Source organism: Canis aureus, chromosome 6 (assembly GCF_053574225.1).
Source record: "Canis aureus isolate CA01 chromosome 6, VMU_Caureus_v.1.0, whole genome shotgun sequence".
Taxonomy (NCBI): Eukaryota; Metazoa; Chordata; class Mammalia; order Carnivora; family Canidae; genus Canis; species Canis aureus.
The window spans coordinates 56,805,850-56,827,570 of record NC_135616.1 but is presented as its reverse complement, the minus strand read 5'-3'; the positions used below and the strand labels follow the sequence as shown (position 1 = coordinate 56,827,570).

General features: G+C 48.3%; 1 protein-coding gene and 1 long non-coding RNA gene across 3 annotated transcripts in view; one reads left to right on the top strand and one right to left on the bottom strand.

The window, feature by feature from the left end:
- TNN (tenascin N) overlaps window positions 1-20,547 on the bottom strand; it is a 62,686-nt gene extending 42,139 nt beyond the window's left edge. For both annotated transcript variants that reach the window (XM_077901768.1, XM_077901769.1), the window contains exons 1-6: window positions 20,451-20,547; window positions 11,058-11,489; window positions 10,131-10,412; window positions 9,318-9,581; window positions 5,555-5,740; window positions 4,389-4,478 (exon numbers count right to left, since the gene is read on the bottom strand). In XM_077901768.1, the coding sequence (XP_077757894.1) occupies window positions 4,389-4,478; window positions 5,555-5,740; window positions 9,318-9,581; window positions 10,131-10,412; window positions 11,058-11,463 (1,228 nt within the window). In that variant the 5' untranslated portion in view covers window positions 11,464-11,489; window positions 20,451-20,547. The remainder of the gene's footprint in view (window positions 1-4,388; window positions 4,479-5,554; window positions 5,741-9,317; window positions 9,582-10,130; window positions 10,413-11,057; window positions 11,490-20,450) is intronic.
- Window positions 326-6,389, top strand: LOC144316179 (uncharacterized). Its single transcript, XR_013382021.1, has 6 exons — window positions 326-446; window positions 1,680-1,900; window positions 3,895-4,029; window positions 4,405-4,497; window positions 4,901-5,136; window positions 5,940-6,389. It is a non-coding gene; the product is annotated as an uncharacterized LOC144316179 (long non-coding RNA).
- Window positions 20,548-21,721: the final 1,174 nt, after the last annotated feature.

The following is a 21,721-nucleotide window of genomic DNA, read 5'->3' as shown; positions in this document are numbered from 1 at the left end:
TCATAAAGCCAGTCAGAGGCCTGGCCAGCTTGATACTCAGGACTCTGCCCTTGCTCTCAATCCCTAACAGCAACACCCTGAGCCAGAAGGAGGGTCTTCAGGGAGCTGCTCCTTTCTGTGATAAATCTAAGGATGGGAACCAGATGCCAAGTCACAGAAGCAGGAGGACAGCCTCAGTGGTGGGACCCCAATGATGGGCCACATGGCTGGAAGAAGCCAGCTTAGCAAGACCAAAGCCTCCCTGTCTGCCAAGAAGGGATGTGGAGATCATAAACAGTTTTTCCATGGAACAAAGCCTTCCAGGAGCTGCAGATGCTGACTGAATCATAGATGAGTCACAATGGGAGCCGCAGAGAGGAGACAGGCTCTCCTTCTGAGGCCCCAACTTCTTTCCCACCTGCTGGACACCAAAAGCCCTGGTAGGACCTTTCTTAGGGCCATTCAAGGTAAGAGAGATTTAAGACAAGACTTGGGAGGTAGACTTTTGAGTTGCATGTGTTAGACCAAAGGGCATCCCTACCTCCAAAGATCTGATTTGCCAAAATGAGTGTGCGGAAGAAGCTAATTAAGAGCTCTGGGCACATCAGGAAAGTTTATTCTTTATGATGAGATTCACCACTAGGCTGGGTAGGGCATGGCTGTCTGAGGTCCGAAGCCTGAGCTAGAACACCAGCCTCACATGTCCCTGCTACAGTCCATGGCAACAGGCATTGGGAATAGCTTTCTCCATTCATAGTGGCTACTTCTGAACCACCCAGTTGGTTTAGTGGAAAATGGCACAGCCAGGATCTAAAATCTACCAGGATATGGACTTGGGGGCAAAGATGGGGGATAGCGCCTTATACCCCTAGTTTGAAAGTGAGTTCCTGGTAGATAAGGCCTTCTTTGGACTCCGGTAGCCATGTGTCCCATCATCTCACTGCTTTAGGCCTCCCCTACTGCTTTCAGTGTGGTAATAAAACTATTCCAAAGGCATTATTTATAGATAATGCACTTAGAGATCAACCTCTCTCTACCTGTTCTCCTCCAGCTTTGCTTCTGGAAAGGTTGTGATTTGACCTCAAGCAAACCCACATTCAAAAGCCATCCACTAGTTCACCCTGACTCTCCTAAACTCTGTGGGCTTCCATTTTCTCACCTGTAAAATGGGAATAATAATGCTTATGATGCTGTTATAAGGACCAAAGATAAGATTTATGAAGTCCCACAGTACCTAGAATATAGGGGATACTCAAATGATGAAGATCATAATTATTTTTCAGCCACTGGCTGTATGTGGGTGGTTTTGTGTGAGGCAGGAGCACTGAATGTTGGCAGGAGTTCATCTTGAAACATGAAGGAGTGTAAGAAGGAAAGTTTTAGGGGCTGGGCCATTACAAATGCAGCAGTGTGTGTGGAAAGCAGTAAAAGGTGAAAAAGATCCTAAGAGAGGCCGAATTGCTATTTCACAGCATTGTCAAAAGGAAAAATTCTAAGAAAATTGTTAATACGTGAATATGCTAGGCTGTGTGTTCTGCTGTTCAGAGGAGCTTGTGAAATTACGACAAAACAAGCAGTCCTTTGTTCTGGACTCACCACAGAAAAGCATGAATCACAGGAGTTATTAAAAGACTTATAATAATGTAAAAAAAAAGGGGGGGGGACTTTTAACTCATTTAGTCCAACCTTTCCTTTGACAGATGGAGAAACTGAGGACAAAGTGGTAGCATCACCTCTTATTTAGTGGTCTGCCCTTCTTGTCATTGGAGGTGAGGTGGCTGTAAGGGCTCAGCGGCCAAGTCCAGGGACATTCCCCCTGAAGACACTGGTCTGGCTGGTGCTGGCTCCTCTGAAGTTGACCTGCTTCTAAAGCTTTGCCTTTCTGGAAGATGCTTCAATGCACTTAGAGTGTCTTAACAGGGTGAGGATTTTCAATTGACCCCTTCCCTTTCATGGATTAGTTCCACTGAGTGACTTGTTAAATGGAAAATACCTGAACTGTGTCATTTCCTCCCTGCACGTGGTTATGCTATTCTTATACGTTTCAGTGTCTTTTTCCATCTCAGGCAATGCAAAATATTTGGAGAAAAGAGAGAATCTTTCCCCCGCCCCCACCCCTTAAATTAATGAACAGTCTAGCCAGGTTTAAGAGTGTTTCCTGACCTCAGAAGTGATTGTGTCTTTTTTTTATGTTTGTAGGACACATGACACAAATTTATTTGCTTTCCAATAAAATATCCCATCCTGCTTTTAGATGATAATTGACAATAAAACCGCTTCTTGAGTGCTCACATTCTAGTCGGGATAACATACTCGAAAGGTTAACTAGCAATTCAAGGCCACGTGTGATTAAATGCTCTAAAAATCCCAAGACAAAAATGGTTGCTATTTAATGTGGTCCCACAAGGCCTCGGCAGAGAGGCTAAGGTTGGAGCTGAGCCTGGAAGGATGAGTGATCTTATTGCTATGAGCCCCCAAAGGGCAAGGACCAGGACTTTTCATCTTTGGAAGAATCTAAAGGGACCATGTCTCTAGTGCTCAGACAGTGCTCTGCAATTACTTTTTGTTGAATTAATTGATAGCTCGAATTAATTGAATTCCTGATTGAATTAATGGATAGCTAGAGATAACCATGGAGGCTTTCCTAGGCTGGAGTCACAACATGAAAAAACCCATAATGGAGAGATAAGGAGATAAACCTTCAGTGTTGAGAAACCCGAAGAACAGGGGCGCCTGGGTGGCCCAGTCAGTTGAGCATCCGACTCTTGATCCCAGCTCAGGTCTTGATCTCAGGGTCATGAGTTCAAGTACCATGTTTGGCTCCATGCTGGGGATGGAGCCTACTTTAAAAAAAAAAAAAAAGGAAAGGAAAAAGAAGAAACCCCAAGAACAGGACAGCAGCAGGAAGGCTTCCCTTTGGGAAGTAGTAGTGAAGTGAACCACAGCCCGGGAGGCCAGCTCCACTGAGGCCAAGGTAACAGGAGTTCTGCATTATCCTAAAGCAATGAGGAGTCCCAGAAAATTTTTATGTAGGAAGTAAACAGTATGAGAATTAACCAGAAACAATGGGTAAAAAGGCAAAGTGGGAGACACTTTAGTTTTAGGTCCACTGAAGGAGATATCCTAGGTGCAAATCCCAACTTTGTCATTTCTTGCCTGGGCAATCCAGAGTTTAACTTCTCACTGGTTTGTTTGTTGGTTGTTTTTTTTTTTTTTTTTTTTTTTTTTTTTAATGTGACTTAGAAATAATAGTAGGACCTACCACATAGTTACAGTGAGAGCTAAATGAGATAATTTATGTGAAGTACTCAGTATAATGCCTGACACCTAGGAGGCTCTCAATTAATTCACAGCTAACAAGAAAGCCCTCACCATCTTCCACCCCACTGAAAGTTTTCACCAGTCCACCACTTGGGCAGGCTGCACAGTCTGTATCGTCTCGTTCCTAAATGAAGTTGTATCTTATCCTTCCCAACTGTCTGACTCTAACTTTCACACTACAGATATGCGATCTGTCAGGCAACCGAAATAGCAAATTCAATTCTTGCACCCATCTCACCACCCTGGCCAGCTCCTGCCAGGACCAAATTGAAAAGAACTAAAATGCTTTTTAAGGAAGTCTCCAAATCCAAAGATCCCTTCTTGGCTAGCATCAAGGATTAGCCTTCCCCCAGTGGCATTATCATCTAGCTCACCAGTTCCCAACTGGGGCTGGCAGGAGCCCAGCCACTGCAGGAGACACACACCATTCCATACAGATTTGAACACTGGCTCAAAACTCAAAGTTATACATGGACTCTCTTGTATATATGACTACAGGGATTTTGGATTCTTTTCTGATTCATAACTTGCAAATCTATCGTCAAATGTTACTGATTTACAACATTTGTCATTATGTGTTTTTGCAATCCACAGATGTTAAATATACCACTGCTCCCATGTGAGAACCTTTAAAAATCTTTTGACATTTTCCAGCAGAGTGCCTGAGTGCAATCATCAGGAAAAAAACACAAGAACGATGAGAAAAAAATTATAAATCACCCATTGCAGGTAATACGGAGTTATGTGCCTAGGTCCAAGATAATGAATCAAAATAATCCAGTGATTATTAAATTATTATTTAAAAAAATAAACCAGTGATAAAGGCTAATAAGATAAGCAGAAAAGTATCAGAAATGGCCTTTCCTCTTGACTCTAAGATCCTGGAGGAGATTTTCAATGGTGAGAAACACTTCCAAAAGGAAAAGTTTACTTCCCCTCCTCTGCCCCACAAAATAGATGTCAGGACACACAGAGAGAATCTCGCTGCACACAAATCCCAGAGATCTTATCCAGAGAGGAGTCAGCCAAGAAAAATAACTGAAAGCAAACTCAAGAAATGTTCATGGTGCCTCTAAAATAGCTCCTACCTGTCCTGCCATTCAGGAGAATCGGCTTGCCCTCCAGTTCTCCTTTCATGGGCACCACGGTGATCCTATACTCTGTCCCAGGCTGCAGACCTGCAAACAAACAGCCAAGGTCAGTGAGCGCGGGCTCCAGACCCTCTCCCCCAACCCTGCTCTCCCCCAGGATTTCCCTTGTGAGGGGAGGTGAGGGGCTATGCTTCTCACCTGAAGATTAATCTAAGGCAGAGAAAGAGTGGCAGGACCAGTGGGACACCAGGCATCTTGGAGGGGCTTATGGGGATGGGAGTGGGGGGCCAGAGTGGATGAGGTCAAGTTAACGGAGCTCCTTTCTTGGGCCACCAAACACTGATTTCCCAATTTTACTTACAGCCCAAATGGTTTTATGCCAACGATCCTTCCTTTCCCCCCACCACAAGTTTCCTTCTGTCTCATTGTAATAATTAGCCTAACTGTATTCCATTATTTTCTTCTTTGCTTTGCCTTTTTTGTTTTTGTTTGTTATTTCTCTGTGGCAGCGGTTTGAAGGACTGTCCTTTGTGATGCAGATATCCAGCCTGCGGCAAAGGACAAGCCAAGAGCAGCATGTGGCAGGCACACACACTGCTCCCCACTCTGCAAACACTGGGAATCCAAGATGCCCTTTCAAGATGGAACTCACAGAGTGGACCGCAGAATGAGGCCCCAGAGGAGGACATCACCATGGAACCAATAAGCCTCAGGGTCCCCTCCCCTGCATGGGCCACTTCCAAGGGTATTCACTTGGGTATTCATGATTGTATTATTTCCCTTAAAGGAAGCTAAATTCTATAGCTTCAGGAGTCACAAAATGTGATCCCAACCACATACACACACACACACACACACACACACACACATACACACACACTTCTTCCAAAAGGCATGTCTGTGCCAGCATACCCACCCTGAGACACAGACAGGGTTTTCCAAGAGCACACTGGGCTTATAATCAGTTCCCCGGGCGCTCTGAGATTCCAGAGTCAGCTCTGGGATGCTAGAGCACAGTCTGAAGGCCCACAGAATGGGCTCTTATCCAGGACTTTCAGGGTCAGAGTTCAAGTGATTCCTTAGGGTCCCAGGACTTTCTGTGTACACTGTCCCCACCTCAGCATCCACAGCAAACATCTCACATCCCCAGTGTTGGCTCTTACCAGTGATGTCATATCGGCTCTTGGGGTCACTGCTCTTGGGCACGGTGACCTCGGCCACCTCCTGTCCTGTCAGGGGGCCATACTGCAGCTTGTAGTAGTCTACCTCAGTCGGGGGGTTCTCCCATTCCACATCCAGAGAGTTCTCAGTCTCATCTGTCACCCATGCGGTGCCAAGCACAGCAAGATCTAGGGCAGGGGCCAGGGAAAGCAAAAGAAAGCAGTGAAGGGCAGAGGTCCAGCAGGTCTGTAACAGGCCACTGGCTACCGGTCAGCGCCCTCTCATGACACACTGAGAACATGCTTCAGCCCAGGACACCATCCTTGACAGGTGTCTTAAAACTCCATAGTAGCAAAAAAAACCTGTTGGCTCTCATATTACCCACAGAGGACAGACTATCTTCTGCGAAAGCCTCCTCTCTTCCCATCCCATCCCATCCCATCGGATGCCATGCTGCCCTCCCTGTCCAAGCTGGCATGGGCCACGCCCTGGACCATACCTCTCCAGCCAATCATCCAAACTGCCAGGCTCAGGGGTCAGGCTGCTCCAAATGAAACACACCCTTTAGCTGCAGAATGCTGCCCTCAAAGACTCAACCCCAGTATGAGAAGCACAGCTTCTCCCACGTAAAGTATGGGAAACGCATCTGAAATTTTCTGGAGTATGATACTGATAACAGGGACGCCTGGGTGGCTCAGTGGTTGAGCATCTGCCTTTGGTTTAGGGTGTGATCCCAAGGTTCCAGGATCGAGTTCCGCATCGAGTTCCTAGCAGGGAGCCTGCTTCTCCCTCTACCTAGGTCTCTGCCTCTCTGTGTGTCTCTCATGAATAAATAGATAATACAATAATACAACCCGTCTCTTCCTTCGTCTCCCAAATTACAGCTCCTTCCTCACTGCTCAAACTCTCCTGTGAGGACTAACCATAGGCAAAACTATAAAATAGGTGAATTTTAACTTGGTCCTTCTGAGTATCTTTCCTGCACCTCCAACCACAGTTTAGACCTGGTGATCTCAGCCTGCAGAGGAGAGTTACTGTACCCATTTATTCATAGTCAAATATTATTAATGGCTAAATGATGCGGCTCCAAAAGAAGCAGTTTTCGGTGGCGGCTGAGGAAGGGGCACTGAGTCTTTGAGAGCACGGTGTGTTCAATGGCCATATCACCAGGTGGATGTCATCTGACCTGAATTTTGGAACAGGGAAGATCAGCCCCTAGGTTCCCAGCCTTGCCCCTTCCTTGGTCACCTGCCCACCTTCACCACCTTGATGATGTTCCCTAATTATTCCCTAGGCTGACTGACCACTTGTCAAGGGCATGGGACAGAGAATCCATGCCTCAGGCAGGGGGTGAATTCTGTGCTCCAAGGCCCCTCAGTTCAGAATGTTTCTGACTCACTCTGTTATGAACAAAGAACCTCACAGAGCCTTTTCTCTGAAGAATCTGCCCCTCCGCCGTGCCCCCACACCTACTGGCTTCCATCTGCAAGCCTCCAGGTCCTCCCTTCAAAGATGGGAATTCCTTGAGGGAACAGGTCAAGAGGTGACCTGTCCTAGACAGCTCACAAATGAAAAAGCAGAGACTTAATGAAAATATTCAAGATTATTATGGGGATAAGGATCTCTCGGAGGGAGGATCCCCTGAGGAACAAGTAGAATGGGTTTAACATGAATCAGATGAGACAGAAAGACAAGCTCTCAGTTGCAAGCTTTTACAAGTCCCTAGAGCAGAAGCCCAGAGGGGTTACTAAGACTTTCAGAACAGATGTCTCTGCTCTTCGTTGGGAGGCATTGGGCACTGGCCTGTCTGAAGAGAGAGGCAGGCACAGACAAAGAGGGGAGAAAGAGAAAAGCACCCCGATGGTGGAGAGCCGGCCTGGGTCAGCTTGGGTGCGCTCCCATTGAACATAAACGATTTCACAGAACATCAACATCTGACAAGCCCCTGTGTCGCCACGATAGCTCAAGACAAAACAGGGCCATTCTGTAATCGTGTCTGAATACAGGTAAAAACATGAACACTGTCCAAACCACAAAAACAACTAAATATTCTCTCTCTTGACCAATAGGAGTAACTACTCCTTCTTTACTGATGCTGGTTTTAGCCTCCCTCTAGTCTGCTCTTTCTAGATAAGGTTCACTAAGTTACAGTCATAGAGTTGACTCCCCTTCCTGATAACATGCATGCCAAAGCAAAGCCTACGGGCTACCTTCCCCTAAATCACCTAACCCGAGCCCCAGTTCTACCCCAGTCCTTTCTAATGCTCTTACTGGGACACCCATGATGTGTTGTCCTACACTCCAACAGTCAATAAACCTAACCCACCTAACTCGAGGGGTATCCTGGGCAGTCTATGGCTGGAGGGGATTGAGAGAGGCAATCACAAATTGTACTGCCAGGATGAGGGGGCCCTCATGGTCCTTTCCAACATGGAGTCATCCCCATCCTCACCACCAAACAGGATAGGCAGCCTGATGTTTCTGCAGAGACAGCTATGTGCCCAAAAGCCCATCCATCTGGGTCTCCCTGGATCTCTCCTCAAGAGTTTAGTGAAGAGTTGAGGCAACTGATTTTTATTAGCATCTAGAACAGTGCCTGGTACACAGTAGATGTGCAGTAAAATGAGTGAATGCATGGATCCAAAGCAATCAAATAACTAGGTTTCTCCAAGCTCTTGAAGATCTAAGCTGCTTTAAGAACTTTCTCACGAGAGGGATGCCTGGGTGGCTCAGCAGCTGGGCACCTGCCCTTGGCTCAGGGCATGATCCTCGAGTCCCTGAATCGAGTTCATATCAGGGTCCCTGCATGGAGCCTGCTTCTCCCTCTGCCTGTGTCTCTGCCTCTCTCTTTGTGTCTTTCATGAATAAATAAATAAAATCTTAAAAAAAAAAAAAAAGAACTTTCATGAGAAAATAAGAATTTCTAAACAGTAAGCAGTGAGGCTTGTCTTTCCAAAACCTTTTGGTAACATTTGGTGGTACACCAGAGACTCTGTCCCTCCAGATCCATCCCCTGTCCTGCTGTGTGTCCCAGATTATGACCTCTATGAATTGTGTTAGTCAGATCCCCTTGCCCTCTGGCTTCTTGTTACATTCAGCCAGTGAGTTACCAGAAGCTCAGAGGGCAGGATAGAAAGTCAGGCAACTGATCTCCTTCCCTCCCTCCCAGTGAGGTCATGGTGGAATGCCTACATCTGTACCAAAAGTACCTCCTCAGGCAGCCCTCTCCTACAGCTGTTTTTGGGTCTGAGACCCAATTTCCATCCCTGCCCCTTCAGAATGGGGTGGGTCCCCACTGATGCTAGTCCTAGAGCATTGTACCAGCCAAATCCTACCCATTCATGCCTCTTCACTAAACCACCTTCAATTACGCTGTTCACTCTTTCCTGCAGAGATGTGTCTGATACAGGTGGCAAATCTTCACCCACCCCAACTCAAACCTGCTGAGTGGCCTCAAAGGCTCAGAGGGCCTGGGTGTGTGTGGCTGCAGGGCAATCAGGCCTTACTGATCTCGGGGGTAGAAAATACCCCTTGAGCCCCAATCCAGTAGGCTTTATCACTGACTTGGAGGAGCTGAGAGAAGGGAGCAAGGACTGAGTTTTTTCTCCAGAAACTAGGATTGCAGTGGCTATGTTTTTCAACTCCAAATTAGGACAATGCTCCGGAGGAGCAGAAGGGTATTTGTGGGGACAACGTAAGAAAATATTTAAAATGGGGCCTTTCCTGGGAAACCCCAGGCATCCTGCCGCTTCCTCACTCCCTCACCTGTGGTGGCAAGCAGATGCTGTGGGCTGCTGGAAACTTCTTTCTTGACGTTGCGCAGGGTAACTATGTACTTGGTTCCAGGCTGCAAACCAAGGATCTCATAGCTGTGCTGCTCCTTGGGCACCTGGATCTGCTTCCCAGAGAGCTCCTGCCCCAGAGGGTAGTAGCTGAGGAGGTAGTGGTCCACCTCGCTGGAGGGCTCCCAGCTCACCAGCAGGGAATTCTCGGTGCTCTTGAGCAGCTGCAAGCCCTGGGGAGCCACCACTGGATGCGGAACAGGAAGAGGTGTGAAGAGGGTGGGGAAACAGGGACAAAGATGCATCACCAACGTGGAGTCACCGACTATATAGTATTGTGCCAGCCAAATCCTGCCCCTTCATTCATCCACCCACCTGCGGTGACAGGTGTAGGGCACACAGCGCCTGTGTAGGGCCCGGCTCTGGACAGTTACCCCCCCACCCCACCCTCCGCGGGCAGTTACAGGGCTGGGTGTTAGCACCGACTCAGACATCCCCAGACACACGCACAGATGCACGCACGGCTGCATCAGATCGCAGACGGCCACTGGTCCTCAAACCTGCAGCGTCAGTATCATCTAGGACTCGTTGCTACGGCAACTCCTCGGGCCCCACCCCGACGCCCTGCCTCCCACACGGAGGGGGGGACCAGCCATCTGTGCTTCCCGAGCCCTGCAGGGCTTCCGACGACGCGGGGGGTGGAGGCCGGGTCCTCGCGCAGGAGCCCGCGTGTCCACGGCTAAAGGTGCGGGCGCGGGGGCCGGGAAAGGAGCTGGGGGGGGGGGGGGGCTCGCACCGTGCGCGCAGTCCAGGCCGCCGAAGCCCTCCTCGCAGTAGCACTCGCCCGTGTCGCAGAAGCCGTGGCCGCTGCAGTCGCCGGGGCAGCGCCGCTCGCTGCAGTCCTCGGACGTGAAGTCCTCGTGGCACCTGCACACGCCGCGCACGCACACGCCGTGGCCGCTGCACGCCCCGGGGCAGGCGGGCCGCTCGCACGCCGCGCCCTCCCAGCCCTCGTCGCAGATGCAGCCGCAGGTGTCCGGCGAGAGGCTCCCGTGGCCGCTGCAGGGGGGGCTCGCACCTGCCGCCAGGGGAGAGCGGGCTGGGGTGCGGGCCGGCGCCCCCAGGCGCCCCCCGGAGCCCCCGCTGGGTCCTGGCAGGACGCGTTCTCTGAAGGAGGCAGGGCCCAGGACGAAGACAGGGCGCTGCCCCTTCCCACCTGAGCCAGACTCTGACCTAGCCCCCCCCCCACCCCACCCCCGCTGCTGCTTCCCCTCCCAGTAGAGACTGGATCCCCTGGTCTCAGCGCCCACAAGCCGAAACCCAGGAGTCCAGACTCACTTTGGGAGTCCCCGGCCCCTGTCTCCTGAGGCCTGCGGGTACTTCCTGCAGCTACTGCCAAGGACAAGACCCCCTCACACCCCGAGAAAACCCAGAGTGAGGTGGGAGCACCCCAGGCTCATGGGAAACATCTGGCCCATAGAAGGGGCCCATCAATTGTCTGTTGAGGGCACCTGCGTGGCTCAGCGGTTGAGCTTCTGCCTTTGGCTCAGGTGGTGATCCCGGGGGCCCGGGATTGAGTCCCTCCTTCATCAGGCTCCCCACAGGAGGCCTCTTCTCCCTCTGCCTATGTCTCTGCCTGTCTCTCTGTGTCTCTCATGACTAAATAAGTAAAATCTTAAAAAATATTAATAATTGTTGAATGAATACCAGGTGGCAAGCTCACCAGCAGCTCCTTGGCAGCAGCGCTGGGCATTACACTGCTCCTTCACCTCCGCCATCTCTTCCTCCAACTTCTTCACCCGGGCCAGGAGGTCTTGGACGCTGCCTGCCAGCTCACAGTCCTTCTGTGGTGTCTGCAGGCGGATGTTGTGCCTAAAGATGATGTTCTGTTCCTCAGCCTCCCCGGGGACCAGGAGCGAGGCCCCATCATCACTAAGGGGCTGAGGGTCAGTTTCCACCTGGACCAGAGCAGACTTGGGCACGTCGATCTTGTAGGTGTGACTGACAGTGACCTGTTGCTCCTTGTCACTGCAGCCCTGAGGCTCCAGAGTGGCTGGGGCTGATGCCACCAAAAGCACAGAGCCAAGTAGGAGCCCCAGGGGGAAGCAGAATGTCCCCTGGAGACCCATCCTCAGGAGCAGACCCTCTAGGAGACCTGTATCCAGAAAAGATGCAAAAGACAAACCATGGATATTTGCTGATGGAAATTGGCCTTTTGAGTAGATTTTAGGAGCCCACAGGAGGCTGAGAAACCAGCAGAAATATTTCACCCTGTGGCTCCTGAGGATCTAAACTAAATTTTTTGTTTCTTCTCACACACTACCCATTCCTGCCTCCTGTCCTACTGTGACCGGGCTTCGATTCCCCCCATCCCTAATCTATACCACACCCCTAATATTACCTGCCCCATTAACACCACCTACAGAGAGAGCAGGCTATGTACCAGGCAGGCCCTAAGTGTTCTACATGTTTTATCTTATGCAATCCTCACAACAATCTTTAGTGAAATCTCCTATTATTACCCCATTTTACAGATGCAGAAACTGAGGCTTGGCCACCTAAAATAACTTGCCCACCAGCAAGTGGCCAAGAGTTGCAGAATGTGAATCCAGGCAGTCCAGCTCCAGAGTCCATGCTAATCCATGTCCACTATGTTATGCTGCTTTGCACACATGAGGAAACCAAGGCTCACGGGATTGAACACATTGTCCCGGGTGCCACGGGCAGGAAGGGCAGAGCCTGTACTCAGATCCCGGGCCAGGATTCTGCTTACCACCTCTGCCTGTTGACTCCTGTAAGCCAACAAAGGACCAGAATTTCTAACACAAATACCTTCTCCGTGAAGCCCTCTCTCATGTCCCCTGTGTCACTCCAGCTGGACACTACTGGCTCTCCTTCTGCTGAGAATTCAGAGAAATGGATTTGTTCCTCTGTGGGCCTCTTGATGGTTTGTCTTGTGTTATAGTTACTCTTATACACAGTTTGTCTCCCCATGAAGCTGTCGGCCTCTTAAGCACAGGACCCAAGGCCGATTCCTTGTGGAGCCCTCCCAAGGCAGGAGCACAGAGTCACACAATCTGAGGGGTCAGTCACCCTCAAATCTGTCAGTGCTCAGCAGGCCTGATTTGTCAGTCAGGCCACTGGAGCAGGAACAGGCTGTTAGGTTTCACCTCCAGCCTGGCCCCCAGCTCCATCAATGTGCAACAGGATGCTTCTCCCCAGCTCCTATCCCAAGATGGCACTTTTTTTCTTTTAAGATTTATTTATTTGTTCATGAGAGACATACAGAGAGAAGCAGAGACACAGACAGAGGGAGAAGCAGGCTCCCTGTGGGGAGCCCAATGTGAGACTCAATCCCAGAACCCCAGGATCATGACCTGAGCCAAAGGCAGACATCAACCACTGGGCCACCCAGGTGCCCCCAGGATGGCACGTTCTTGACCACTCTCAGACCGAGACTGGGCAGACCACAGGAGACCCAGGTGGTGCCTCACATTTGTTTAGGGGCACGCGTTCACCAGAACACCTCTCTGCTGGGCTGTCATGGCACCCCTTAGCTAGAGCTGTAGGGCTGCTTCTTGACCAACTCAAGATGCTCAAGCATTTGTACAGAGACTGAAGTCAGGTAGCCTAGTCCTTTCCTGTGGCAAAGTCCCAAGTCTTCAAGACTGAAGCCCAAGCTCTCTGTCCCCACTGTGAGAAGCAGTGACAATTTTCTGGAAAGACAAGTCAGGTGCTAGGTGTCTAGCCTTGTGAAGACTGCTTGTCCCAGCATTAGCCTCATCTGATAGGGTGGGAATGTTAACACCTGCTTCACCGCATTATATGTGGAGAGCACTTTGTACCATACCAAGAACACAGTAAGTGCTCAATAAATATTTGAGGTTTTGGTTTTAATCAATGACTGAATGTGATTTCCTTCTCTTTCTCATCCTTTTTATTATGAAGGGTGATATCTATCCTGAAAAGAGCATGCAACAAAAACGGCATCATTTTAATGAATTGTTATAAAGGCAACAGCCATGGAACCACCACCCAGCTAAGAACTCTAATGTTGCCTACATCCTAGAAGCCCTCCTCAGGCCATCATCAGATGCCGCCCCTTTTCCTACTCATTAGTCACAGTCAGCAGAACACCATCAAGAGAGTTGACCTGGGCAGATAACTCCATTGGTCAGAAAGGGAAGAAAGCATCATTGAACCCAATTCTAATACTTTATAAAATCTTTGATTTCTAAGAGTCATCGTTTATTTAGTATGAAGAAGTGGGGGGTGAAGATCCCTGGCTGAATTATTATTAGAGATAACAATAATAATATTACAATAATACTACATGTTATTTGTCAAGCTGCTGCTTTGTGCCACGCGTTGGCCAGGTACATTAATCCTCATAGTTAATCTTCAGAGCTGCTAAACAAGATTAGTGCTACTCTGCTTATCCTGGGTGAGCAATGAGGTGTGAAACCAGGAGTGATCCAACTAGTAAATGGCACAGTCAGGATTCAAAACTAGGTCCATCAGATTGTAAGCCTGTGTTTGCTCTGCATCAATATGAAATTCTGACACAAATAACACAAGAGTTCAGCGTATACCCTCCCTATGTGATTCCCTCCTTTGGGCAGATGCCCTGTGCTAAGGTTTTACCCAAGGGCCGTACTACCACTCTGATCTAAACAGAGCAGCATCAAAGGAGAGTTCTTCTTCATATCATCCCTTTGCCCCACTCACTCCTTCTTAGCTCTTCCTATAATTCAAAGCATGCAGTATGGATAATAATAACTGGGGCCCCTGGGTGGCTCAGTCTGTTAACCACTTGACTCTTAATTTCAGTTCAGGTCATGATTTCAGGGTCATGAGATTGAGCCCAGTCTCAGAGCCCCCGTGCTCAGTGTGGAGTCTGCTTGAGATTCTCTCTTCCCTCTCCCTCTGCCCCTCCCCCCGCTCATGCACAAGAAATAAATAAATAAATAAACCTTTTTAAAAATTATAATAATGCACCTTTTCTGAGCACTTACTATGTCCCAGGAACTGGACTCAACACCTTGCTGAGGTAATAGAATGGTCAGTGAGACATTCCTTGTCATGGGATTTGCACAGTGGGTAATAAGCGCCCACACATTCTAAAGGGAAATGCTTTACTGGCGATTTTCTGGGGGTAGGTTGGTTTACATAGAAGGTGGAGGGCAGAGAGACCAGTACCTGCCTCTTGCCCAGAGGAATTCAGAGGTGAGTGTTTGCCTGGCACAGCCTGCACAGCAGAGATCAGAGGAGGCAATGGTGGGAGAGACTGTGCCCCCAAGAGTTTGGGGAGACAAGAATATGGAAATCCTGCCATAGGTCAAGTCTATGCCACATATAAAAGGCAGCTGGGGGCCAGAGCTGAGGGGCTATTGCTCAGCAGGAGTGTGTCTCCCCAGCGGGCAAACCATGAGAGGACGTACCCAGAGGGTAGAATGCAGAGGGTCTGGAAAACTCACAACAGATTCCCACAAGTGGGGGCAGGTGGAGCCAGCACTGGGAGCAGCTGCCACAACAAAGGCATCGATAACTAGAAGGAAACCATCATAGCTCTAACTAGATAAAAATACCTTTTCCCTTCTGACTTGCCTCCCTGCCTCAGTCAGCAAGCTGGGGAAGCCAGAAGCAGCCAGGCCAGGTGGGGAAGGCAGTGGAGGAAGGAAGGTACCAGACCCAGCGGGACCCCTCCCCTCCTGCCCATCTGCAGATTCCAGCATCAGGCCTGAGCTGGGTGGAAAGAAAACATGTGGCCTGGATGGGAGACTGAGGCTCTCCTACTGGGATCTACCTCCCCTTCACAAAAGAGTTTTCTTCCAGTCCCAAAAGTGACCAGCAAATCTCTGGAATCTGCTTGGGATTTTTGTCAGAGGAGGGGGGTGGGGGTGAGGAGGGCCAGTAGAGCACGTTGGAAGGCAGGTTTTGGGTAAAAATAATGATATTTCACGATTGCTGTCCTCAAAAGTTCAACCCCATGAAAACACCATCACTCACATCGATCTGTTCCCTCCCCAAGGTGGGAAAATGAGACTTGGGGGCATGAGGCAATGTGCCTTTGACTATGCAGCAAAAGTGCAGGGCTGCAAACTTAAAGCCATCTACACAGGGTCCACTAACTGAGCCCTCCACCCCCCACCCCCGTATTTCTGTCACCCCCCAATAAGCACACACACTGATCTCTAAGGCAACTTCTTTGTATGCAGTTTTCAGTGTCATGAATCCCCTTCCCAGGCAACGGTGGAGACAGGGAAGCGGACTCAGACTTCCCTGCCCGCTGCTGCCATCCAAACCCCGCTCCCACCCCATGGCTCACTCTTTTCTGAGACGCAAATGGAGTACAGATGGGTTTTTGAAGAAGTTCTGCACGAATGCAAAACAGCCACAGACTCTTGCCATAAACCGCAGCAAGGCTGCGCGAAGCCCAGTCTCACTGTTTGTTTTTGGAAGCCTGGAATATGAGAAACCCCAGAAGCCCTCATAGGAGCCCTCGGTGTCGCCTGTCCTTCTGCCGCCTGTCGCTTGTTACAAGATGTCCTCGCTAATTGCAGCCTCTTGGATTCCCCGAGTTGAGCTCAGATTTCCCCGGGCAGGGTGATCGTTCGAAAGAAGATGGGAGGGAGGAATCCTCAATCTAGCACTTCTGTCAAGTGTAATGAGCGAGAGGAGAAGCTGCTGGCTTTCCTTCCAACACGTGGCAGGAGAGACGGCCTTGCCCTTGCGTAAGAGCACAGGGAAGGGATGACCTCACCAATGCCTTTAGTATGCACGGCCAGCAGACCACAGACAGAGAGCTCCGGCAGGGTGGGGAGGGGGCGGACAGGGCAGCAAATGTCACCCAGGAAAATGCAGGATAAGTTTCCGAATGGGGATGATTTTTCTGCTGAGAAAACATTTCGCAAATGCTGTAGGAATGTATGAGACAAAGGGGGTTTACGTGTATGGAATGTGCCTACAGGAAACCAGGTGTCCCTGAGAATCAGTCTCATTGACTCTCCTCTTGTCTTTAATTCTGACTGCAGGAGGGATGGTAGGGGATCTGGGGAGGTGGGGATGGGGGGTGGGCAGAGGCATATTAAGACTCAAGACAAATGCTGCCTGGTATTGCTTTTTCGAGAAAGGCCCTTTGAGGTGTGTGATGCTGATCATCAGCTGGATGGATGGTTCCCCTGGTTCTGCCCTGAGAACCATACTGATATCACAGGGATTTACCTTTGTGTTCTGTTCATTCTCTCTTGATGGCCACACCTACCCCCGTGGCTTCAATCTCCAGCCAAACACTGATAGCTCCAAAATCTATGTGTGTTCTTCACCTACACATCCCTATAATCTCACTCATGGCAGTGGCTATGAATATGTTGATCCCTTCTGTATCTCTAGTCTCATAGCACAATCTTGGCCAAGGTAATGGTTTGTGTACTAAGTAACAATAGCACCTAGGTTTATTGCATATGTGTTTATTAGACGATGGGGACTGGGCTGGGCAATTTATAAATGTTATTCTCACTTAGTCCTCAGAATCCTGAGAATCCATTGATCTCATTCTTTGTTACAGGTGTTCAGAGAGGTTTAGTAGCTTGCCCAAGGGCACACAGCTAATAAGCAACAGAGCTGAGATCAAACACCAGGTCTGTCCACTCTCCTTATCTGTGTTCTTCATCTCTCTGCTATCTGTACTGCTCCCAAATTAAAAAAAAGAAAAAAAAAAGCCAGTGAGAAGATTACTACATGTGAGAAAGAAATCATTGTCCTCTTGTCTATCATATTTAAGAGAGATTCTTCTGAAAATAAGAGAAACTCACAGCTTACTGGGTGCTCAAGTCAATATGAATTGCTCAGTAGCTAAATCCTATGCCTGCACTTCCTCTCTGAGCAGTGCCGAGGATGATCTCCTAGAAAGAGAACTGTTTTTCCCCCAATGAGGTTAAATCCTGCTTGCTTCTCATGAGATGTGGAGAAGTGCCTTCCCAAGAAACACAAAGCAGACCAAGACTTCTGTCTATAGGGGCAGATGTCAACTGAGGCTTGGCCAGAAGAAGAAGATAGAGCCTGTGTCCTAGATGGTCCTCTCCTATCCTAGGGCAGATGGTCTACACATCACCTCGTTTTCCCCAAGAAGGACACACATCCTGGTCAGAAATAAAATACATTACTTACAACAAAAAGAGTGGCAGCCAATTTCTAGCCACCATTACAAATCTTTCTACTTAAATTCAGGGCTTTCTTTGGTTCCCGTATTACCTCATCCTGCCTTTACAATTAACCACAAGCAAATGAGAGCACTGCTTTGGGTTTTAGAAAAATTGTATCATCCATTTCCAGTAGAGTTAAAAAGATACTTTTTAATATTCTGCCCCCAAATCACAGGGTGGATATCATCGAACCATGAAGGAAAGTGGGGCACATGGTGGTAGGGATGCACTGATGTCACAAATGCCACCTGGCAAACTTGTCACTCCTTCCCCAAACTCTCTCGGACATTTTCTGCCCCTAATCTACAGCCTGGGCCCTAGGTGACCCCCACGTCTTCTGGCCCAAGTACTTGGTCCAGAAGAGCAAGTTCTTGGGTGCCTGGCTCACCCTCAGCCTGACACCTCAGCCTGATCTCAGAGATCAGAGATTTCAATTCTGATCTCTTTCTCTTGTGGTAATGCAAGCATGTGAGATGCACAAGACAGTGCTCTTTCAGCTAGGTCACACTCCAGACAAACCAAATATTTACGATCACTTTTATTTCTGGTCCCTGTGACACTGAACTCTCTGCACAGGTATACCATATAGGATATGAAACACCAAGTATGGGTGAGAACGAACAATTGGCTTCATGGGATAAGGCTTATCCGGTCCCCCGCTCTTCTGGATCTAGTAGACCACACCCATGAGTGTCCAAAAAGTCCTTGTAGATGACTCACACTGCCATGCAAGACCCCTTTTCCTGAAGAGCTCTTTCCACCAATCTGCTCACATACCGTAAGCTAGAAAAGCTAACACATGGTGTCTCTGCTCCAGCCTCAGCACTCAATCACCTTTTCAGGGGTGGTCACGAGCTGGTGTGGTTGTTTTGTTCCATCAACCAAATATTAATCTACCTTATGGGGGCTCAAATGGGTGACAATAGTAGTTTCCATTTTCTCAGTTCTTTTGATGTGCCAGGCTCTGTGCTAAGCTTTCTTAATGCTTTTCCTGAGCATCAAGCAAAAATGTCCATTTACACCATGGGAATGAATCCCCTTCTCACAGAAAGCCCTTCCATTCACTTTCATTGGCATACACAGGCTCATGCACAGTGAGAAGATGAAATGGGCACAGGAGCATAAATTCAAGACCTGCCTCCCCTACATCCAGCCACACAGCCAATCTCCAGAATGGTTTTAAAGCATCACTTTGCTAGACACACAGGTGTAGGGGCTTCTGATGACAAACTGTTTCAGCTGAGTGATAATGAAGCGAGGCATATTACGAAAATGTTGCATTTCCTTTCCTTAGTTTAACGTATGCTTTTTCACTTATTGTAATACTTTTAAAGTGCCAGCCTTCTCCCAAAGACGCTAGGTTCCATCCATACTCTCTGGTCTTCCCTTGAGACCAACAGCACATATTCAGACAGTGGCTGGTTGACATTAGCAGTGAGTCTACTGTGGTGAGACCCTGCAAAGCTCCTGGCCATTCAGGGACCAGGCTTGAGATCTTAGCATCGTCAGTTCACAGACTGGTGGCTCCAGATACTGCTCCAGAACCTAAACCATGATCTCACGTCTCTACCCAGACCCTATAGGAGCCAAGGCTCTGGAATGAGCAGTGGATGGATAAGAGTTTCCACTGACATGATTCCTAAAGGCGTCTTCTCCAGAGCAGACCTCAGCCTACCCTACATTTCAAACCACAGAACGATGCTGGAATAGAAACCAGAAGCCACAAGATGATCTGAAGTCATCCTGCCCCATTTTGCCTTCTTCAGGACTCAGCTATAGCCATAAACTTGGGGACATAGCAAGACTCAAAGCTGAATGAAAGAATGTCTGGTTTGGGGCTGTGGGGAGAATTCCCTCCTCCCCTTGGAAAAAATGATAACTGATGTTAAGAGTCTGTCTCCCAGCCTCATCACCTGGACTTTGAGTCTCCAACAAACACCAAATTCTTCTCATGCAGATTCTGTGCTTAGCCGGCCACCAGTCTATAGTCCAGGCTAAGCAGGGGTCACCTGGCTCCTGGCTGGCTCCTCAAAGAGCCCATGGACATTAGGCACTGCAGCTAACCTAGTTTGTTATTTTCACATTAGGATTTGTTCTTTCTTTAATGCTTATATCAGCAACTCCAGTTTTGTGCTTTTAGGTGACTATTCTCATTTATTCTCTCTCTCTCCAGTCCCTCAACTCTCTCCCAACCACAAAAATAAATAGATAAGTGAGTAAAAAGACCCCCAAGAACTGGTTCACCACATAGTTTCTTGAAATGTTTCCAATGGGTGTTCTTGAGGCATTGCAAGGGTCATGGCATGGGAATTTTGGAGGAGGAAATTGTCCTCTTACAAATAAGAAAGAAAACCTAAAAAAATTAACTGTTTGAAAAAACTTCAAAGCTCTTCAAGTGCATTTGCAAATATCATCTTACTTGGCATATGCAAAATCCAGAAAAGGGGAAAGTTAGAATAGTTTTCTGATCACATCTAAAATCAAAGTTTCATTTTAGAATTCTTTTAAACAGTGAGGTGTAAGAAAAATTACCAAAAAATTACTTTGACATTGTAGCAATAGTTTTAAAAAGCCAACAAAGAAATAGTGCTGAGAAGGACACACCAAACTTAAAGAAAACATTGTATGTAAAAATCTATTATTACCCCAGGCAGAAATTTCCTACAACACACAGACTAGCATGATCAGGTAAGATGATGACTGCACTCAGTCCTGTTGGAGTATCGAGTATATTGCTGGTTAAGGACATGTAGCTTGGGTCCTGGAAAATATTTCCTAATTGGGTTTTCCTTCCCACCAGAAGTAATAGGACACTGGTTACGCTGTCTGGATTTTCAGGCTCAGGAGCTCATTCCCACCTAGCCACCTTCCTCCTTGTCATAGGTAAAGCCTTCAGACACTGGTGCTCTTACCTCAAAGGCTGCTGGGCACCACCTCCAACACTTCTGTCACTCAGGACCTGGGCCCCTTGTGCTGCAGAACTCGGTGCTGCTCCTTCCAGCCTTCTCTCCCCTCTGAGCTTCCCTCCTTGGGTTTAAATCCCGTTGGGGCCAGAGGAGGAGCCAATGAGGACTCTGGGGTGTTTCCCTCTTCTCATAAGAGACTCAGTTAAGAGATAATGAGCAATTCCTTCGTATTCTAACTAGGGAAGAAAAACCGTACACATTTCCCCCTTCTTTTTTACATCCATTACGCAGCAGCTAAAAATACTGGAGACTGTTTCCATTTAAGTGGATCCAGAATAAGGTTATTAAAAGAGTTTGCATGTCTCCTGGCCAGGAGCTGGGTCTTTGAGTTTGAAAGAGATTTTATACAGTCTCTTTCTTTTTTTTTTTCTGTCTTAGGCACCATGGGACTTAATTGCCTACGATTTTTTAAATATGAAATGACTTTTGGCACAGAAAGAAATGAGCAGAGACCCTCAGGGACAGAGCTTCCTGCAACCTCCCATCTCCTCCTTCCATCAATTCACAGCTCTGAGTGAATGAGGCTCTGAGGACTCTAGGAGCAAGAACAGTAGGTCCTAGGCATTCGATTCCACTGCCCACCCTGGCCTACCCCTTCCAGGAGGCCTCCCGCACACCAGCCACAGAAGGGCTCCATCACCAGGAAAACAGAGTGTTGCCCCTTCCTCTTCTGCCATCAGATGGACAGACCTTAATTCTTTCTATGAACCAGATCTATTCCAATGAGCCATGGCTGACACTCACTGTCCTTTCTACCCTCCACCCCACCTCTACCCTGCCTGAAGTAGGTTCTAGAATGCAGATCTGTGACACAGTGGAAGGAGCCAATATGTTTCAGCCTACCTGTGTAGGCACTGAATGTTGTTGGAAGGAAAGAAGGACAGGAGAGACGGGGGGTGGAGCAGTTGCCCCAGAAGTGTGAGGGTACATCCAGAGTCAAGTTCCCTATATCTGAAGTTTGCATCTGCTACTTGCAAGTGACCTGTGACTTAACTTCTTCCTATCTTGGTTTACTCATCTCTCAAAGAAGAATAATACAGTCATGGTGAGGATTAAAGGAGCATATACATCTAAAGAATTTTGACTGAGTCCCAGGGGCACACGAGGATTCAATAAATGTTAGCTGTCATTATTGTCATTATTATTATTTTAAAAATTCTTCTTGGGATGCTTGGGCGGCTCAGCAGTTGAGCGTCTGCCTTTGGCTCAAGCCATGA